At 31.1% G+C, this 6,160-nt stretch overlaps 1 protein-coding gene across 1 annotated transcript; it reads right to left on the reverse strand.

Annotated features, from left to right (window-relative positions):
- Window positions 1-299: 299 nt before the first annotated feature.
- On the reverse strand, window positions 300-3,599 carry LOC106792552. Its single transcript, XM_014759022.1, has 2 exons — window positions 3,560-3,599; window positions 300-667 (listed from the first exon to the last, which is right to left on the reverse strand). Exons 1-2 carry the CDS (start codon window positions 3,597-3,599, stop codon window positions 303-305), a joined length of 405 nt encoding a protein of 134 aa, XP_014614508.1. The 3' UTR covers window positions 300-302.
- Between the last annotated feature and the right edge of the window lie 2,561 nt (window positions 3,600-6,160).

The raw sequence follows: 6,160 nt of genomic DNA on the forward strand, positions 1-6,160 counted from the left end.
TTTTTTTTTCGTATACATATAATATATCGGCTTTTGAACCGACAAATCTACAAAAAAAAAAAACAAACAAATTATTTCAAATCGGAATTAACCGAAAAGTAGCCAAAATATTTGCGGTATCATTTTAATCAATATATCGCGATGAATTAATTTATCAATAACATTTGACACAAATATAAATCGAACATAATTATCATACAAAAATAAACAGAAAATATATGTGTGTTCGCGTATTGGTATATAAAATTCTTTAAACGTTTAAATAATCGGGAACAATTTGTTGAATGTTCGCAGTAAGATCGTTATAATGAACACGAGTCTGAAGATTGGAGCCTCGGGAGCGTTATGGAATCGTTAGACAACTCGTTGACAAGTGAAGAAAGGACGTCAAGAATGTCTTGCGAGAAGGCATCACGAAAACTGAGATATTTGATCGCAAAGGCCAAAAGATTGGGTCTAACGACGGAAGAAGTCGCTGAATTGCCAGCAATAAAAAGACTCCTACCAGGTCGTATTATGTCAACAACGAGGACGACCCTTTTTATAATCGTCCTGATCCTTGGAGGAAGCCTTGTACTTGCTTTCCTTTGTGCCCCTTGCATCGCCAGAAGCAGAACTTGAAAGAGAGAGAGAGAGAGAGAGAGGGAGGAAGAAAGAAATAATATTACTAAGCAACGTCATTACTATTATTTTTCTTTCTTTCTTAGGTGAACAAACAATTTTTTCTCCTTATATGTCCGTGTGTATGTCACAATATATGTGTGAGATTGTGTATCTAAGCGTGTAATTTGATTCCTCCCAATCTCTATCCGTTTATATTATATGTTTATTTTATCCTTTATTATTTTTATTTATTTCGGTAATAATAATAATAATAATAATAATAATTATTATTATTATTATTATCACGTTGAATGTGTGTGTTCTCTCCCGATATTCCAACGTTAACTTATTCATTTATTGTCGTTATTATTTCGTTGATATTCAGTACATAAATGCATGGTAATATTTTATGGACGGCTCCATTGATGCTGCAAATTTGAGAAATTTGATTATACCGAGAGAGAGAGAGAGAGAGAGAGAGAGAAAAAGAGCAAAAAAAAAGAAGAAGAGAGCTCGGATTTGAATTAGATTGTCGAATTATTTCTACGACAAATGTGCTTCATTTTTCAGGATTTTTATCGTGAATAGAGAAAGAGAGAGAGAAAGAGAGAGAGAGAGAGAGAGAGAGAGAGAATAATGAGGGGCGACAGTTGCTTGTTAATTCGTTTTGCATTCGTTTACGCGACATCACGTGCGAGCACACGTGTGGGTAAAAACAGTTCATTTATTAGTCCCAGAACACTTCACTTTTGAAATGACTCGAAATCATTGGGAAAAACAAATACAAAAATTCGAAATCATTCAAATGATTCCCGTAAATATTAATTTAGGAAATTGCATTTATTTCGATTAGATTAGTTGATTCGTACGAATACACGCGTTGACATTTAAAATCTTATCTCGTTAATAATTTATTTAATCTATATAAATAATGAATAATAATGAATTATTAATATATAGATTTTTTATATCGTGCAATCACTCTCTTTCTCTTTTTTTTTTTTTTTACCTTTTTATGTACTTTCTCTGTTTATTTCTCGCGTATTTCAATTCCTAAACTTTATTACCGACTAATGTAAAATTTGGTTTAGTGTGTGCGTTTATTCGTTTGGTTTTTTTTCTTCTTCCTTTTCTTTTTTTTAATTATCGTTATCGTTATATCACAATGATAATCGTTTACTCGTCATAGACGATTAAAATTCTGGTTCCTCATCGAATATTTCAAGACAGGCAGGAATTAACGAAATACCAGCAAAATTATGAGCGTAATTTAGTGGAAACCCGCGGCGGAAGGGAAACCGCCGTGCGTTAAAACAATGGCCGGGATACGGTGCGAAAGTTCACTTCCATCCCCGTTCTTCGTCATTGAATTTTCCCGTGGTACATACCTATTTCTCCCTTGTTCCATAATTTATATCCCTTTGTATGTTGTATCCTCCAAAGGATTCGTTTTCGATTTCTGTTTTCATCAATTTTTCCAGATATATATATATATATCTATTGACGTTATTGATACGCATAATCGAGGATACATAAATGATTAAAAACATTTCGCGAAAGACAAAAAACAGAACAAATATAAATAAAAACAAACTGGTCAAGTATAATTATTTATATTTTTTTTTTAAATTACACGTTTAACATTGAATCAATCAACGGTTCATTTAAAAATTATATTATTCGCTTACAATTGTATTCAAATAATATTCAATTTGATATAGAATTGAATAATGAATAACGATAAAAATATTACGGAACAATAACAACAATAGAAAAGAAAAAAAAAAAGAAAAAAAAATAGAAACCTATATAACGATAATAATAATAATTTTATATATATTTATTAAAATACTCTCTAACTTGTCGACATTTTATTCGAACATAACCTATATTTTTAATAACCGAATGCAGATAATAATCAATTTGGCGTACTGACCTAAATAAATAAATAAATAAATAAAACGCAACGTACAACGGAAAATGAAATGAAAAATAAATGGGAAAAAACAAAAATCGTACACTATAAGCATACAAAATTTAAATTGAAAATTAAAAAAGGTAATCGATCGAGCATACAATTATCATTAGGTTTATTGTTAAATAACCTATTCACATTGATATTAAAAAAATATGATATCCCTGATAAATGTGGCATAGGTCAGTTATGAGCGTAAATATTACTTAGTAATATAAGATAGTACAAGGTGGTACTTGGGCCCTTCAGTCGAGTCTAGAAATTGCATTCTCAGCCGCAAGATGCTTCCGCGTGTGCTTTTGAAGTCGTATAGTGGATCTAGTAGGTATAGTGGTAGAATAGTAGTGGTGGTGGTGGTGGTAGGTAGGTAACGAAGGCTTTGGTACGCCGTGACCTCGAAGGAAGGAAGAGAGGAACCTCGAAGGGACCTCGAAAGCACCTCGAAAGCTTGCTTCTCTTTGCTTCTCGAGCTACGATAACGTGGCTGGCGTGCACACTTTGGTTAAGGGATTCCTACTTCTCCAGGGGGAAACTCCGGCCTCTAGTTCTCCCATACCTCCACCCTCTACCCTCTACCCTCTCTTCTCTTCTCTTTCTCTCCTGTTCGTTCCATCCTCTTCTCTTTCGATCAAGAGTGCAGGGAAACGTCGTTATCCGGAACCATTACCGAGGAGAACCTTCGCATTTTCACACAACCAACCTCCGGGGGAGCTTTTTATTTGTCCGATCGTCGCGCACTCCCGCATTTGATCCGCCTTGAAAAGGTCGAAGAGCTTTGCAAACTTTAAAAGCACCCCGTTCGATTCTTCCTTGCCCTTTTCTATCTATCTATCTATTTATCTATCATCTATCCATCGATATATCTATCTATCTATCTATCTATCCATCTATATATTGATCTTCTTCTATCCATTCGTCTTTCCATCTGGTTTCTATCTCCCTTTCAACTTTAGAATACGCTTCTTCGGGGTGTAAGCTTACTTCGGTTAGAGATCGAAGGATTGAAAAGTAGGTCGTCCATTATGCATTACGCGTTTCGAATAAATCTGGATAAATTCTCTATTTGAGGATCGGGCAAACGATAACGAATCCCCCTTCTTCTTATTCTTCTTTTTGTTTATATATCTTTCTTTCGTTTTCGAGACAATGAATTTTCATCTATACAACGATTAACCCTGAACCAATCGAAATTTTGTTACTTTTTATCCTTCCAGTGTGAACTGTTTGTACAAACGGAATACTTGTTGGTTGATATTATAATAATCACGGTTAACAATAATAAATTATAAATAATTATTTGTTTTTGTATAAGTGAAATATTAATATAAGAAAGTTTTGTTTTGGAATATTTTAATGCGTTTAAATTTCAAACGATTATTAAAGATATCGAATTTATATCGATGAACGCTTATATGCGTCCATTTCGAAATTCGAGAGAGAGAAAGAACAGAATTGTAATTGAAAAAAAATGATGTAAGAATGGAAGGAAAAAGTGTATGAAAAATATTATCGTTTGTTTCAGGATAACTCGAGGACGTCTAAGAGAGAAAGAAAGAGAGTAAGAGAAAGAGAGAGAGAAAGAGATACTCTGCTACGATTCTTTGGGAAACGAAATTTATAATAATACTCGTCGTTTATCCAACACAATGACAATTATATTCAATTAAAGTGAAACTAATCGAATCGAATTTTACGAACGTTGTTTAATGTGCTACAATTGTTGTCGAGAAGTCGGTGAAATAATGAAATGAGTGACCGTGATAATGATAACAAATAATTTACATTATTTCAAGAATCAACGAATTGAACGAGGATATGATTCGTCGTGATGATCTCAGATATATACGAATATTTGGTAATTATTTTGAGAAGCAAGGATAAAAACGCAGAAAATAAAAAAAAGAAAAACAATTCCTTATGTGATATCGCTCGGTTAATTTGTTTCATTATGTTTTTTATTTAATTATGTTTTTTTATCTTAAATTGTAAAGAAATTTTATCGAAAGAAACAAACATTTGAATATATATATATATATCAAAATTGTCTCTTTCACATGCGATTTGATTTATTATTTGATTTATTATAATCGAATTTGAATTTAATTAATTTAAATGTAATACAAGATATATGTAACGTAAAAGTAACACTCGAGAACTAATAAGTATATATATATATAATATTATATTATACTAAAATTGTGTTACGACATTTAACAATTTTCTTTTTGTAATTGCAGTAAAAAATTTTCTTTCCCATTTTTCTTAACTTAACGACCTGGATAAATAAATATTCTGCGAGTATTATTCGTGAAACGTTTCTCGTAAAAGTCGACGAAAATTTCTATTGGTAAGTGTTCTCCGTCGCTTTTCATTTATTTATTTATTTATTTATTTATTTATTAACAACAACGTGTAAAACACGTTAGATATATAATAAATATATGTTGTTAATTGTTCCGTTAATTCGTGTTAATAAATCTGGGCGATTATATAAAATACGTCGAACGATACAAAATCCGACTTGAAATTGATTGCAACTACTATTACGTCGCCCTTTATAAAAGGGAAATCGATTCAATTACTTTTACGTTACGCCCGATATAATATGTGAGCCGTTGTTTTGTCACAATTGATGAAAATGAAAGAATCGATAAATTTGACAATAGAAATTGTATGAACATTAAACGATTATCTACCCCCTTCTGTGGAATAATGTCAATGATTCTCGCTGGCTGATTGATGATTCGATTAATAATTGAAAGAAAAAGAAGAAGAAGAAGAAAAAAAAGAAAAAGAGGATAAAAAGGAAAAAGTGAAAAGAAAAAAAACGAAGAAAAAAAAAGAAAAGAAAAACGAAAGGTACACCTACCTAATTGAATTGTATAACGCTAATTAGAATTTCGCTCGAACCGTACCAATGATTTTCGAACGTTTTTATCGGAATCGTGTGAAACTTTACTTTTATATGTGATCAAATAAATTTTTAGGAAATCTATATAACCTTGCTTAATATTTATTAATTAACTAATTGATTTGACCTAAATACATTTATTCAATATAAAACCTTGCACGAAGTAGATAAACGAACAATTAAACACCTTTTTTTTTCTACACTTTGCACGCGAGAAAGTTAGGAACTTGCTTTTTTTCTTTTCTTTTTTTTATATGTGTACAAAAATTAAATCCTAAGTGCAAACCAGTTTTTTTTTTCTCCCTGCTATCTCTTGCGTCATACATTATTCTATTAAAATTAATATTATAAACTCTCTCGCACGTTTTTGTAACTCCATTTAGTTATCTTTCTCTTTCTCTCTCCCTTCTTTTTTTTTTTTTTTAATATTATAGAAGACATACGAGAGATAAAATATAATTTTAAGGAACGTTGTTTTTGCTTGCTTGCTTGCTTGCTTGCTTGCATTAAAAAACATGCATTTGTATTATAAAATTAGAAAACTTTAATTACTCTCTCATTTTGTTAATTATTTAATATTATCTATATACTTTTCTCTATATTATAATTGTTTTAAAACATACGATAGATATAAGATGCAATTCGAATAACGAATCTTTCTGTTTTCATAG

Source organism: Polistes canadensis, unplaced genomic scaffold (genome assembly GCF_001313835.1).
Source record: "Polistes canadensis isolate GaletaPanama2010 unplaced genomic scaffold, ASM131383v1 scaffold_10, whole genome shotgun sequence".
In the NCBI taxonomy this organism is placed as follows: Eukaryota; Metazoa; Arthropoda; class Insecta; order Hymenoptera; family Vespidae; genus Polistes; species Polistes canadensis.

Excerpts from the sequence above, each read along its gene's own strand:
- LOC106792552 (XM_014759022.1), bottom strand. The coding sequence starts at position 3,599 with ATGGACGACCTACTTTTCAATCCTTCGATCTCTAACCGAA. Across the intron at positions 668-3,559 it reads TCCTTCGATCTCTAACCGAA|TAATATTATTTCTTTCTTCC; the intron begins GTAAGCTTACAC and ends GACGTTGCTTAG.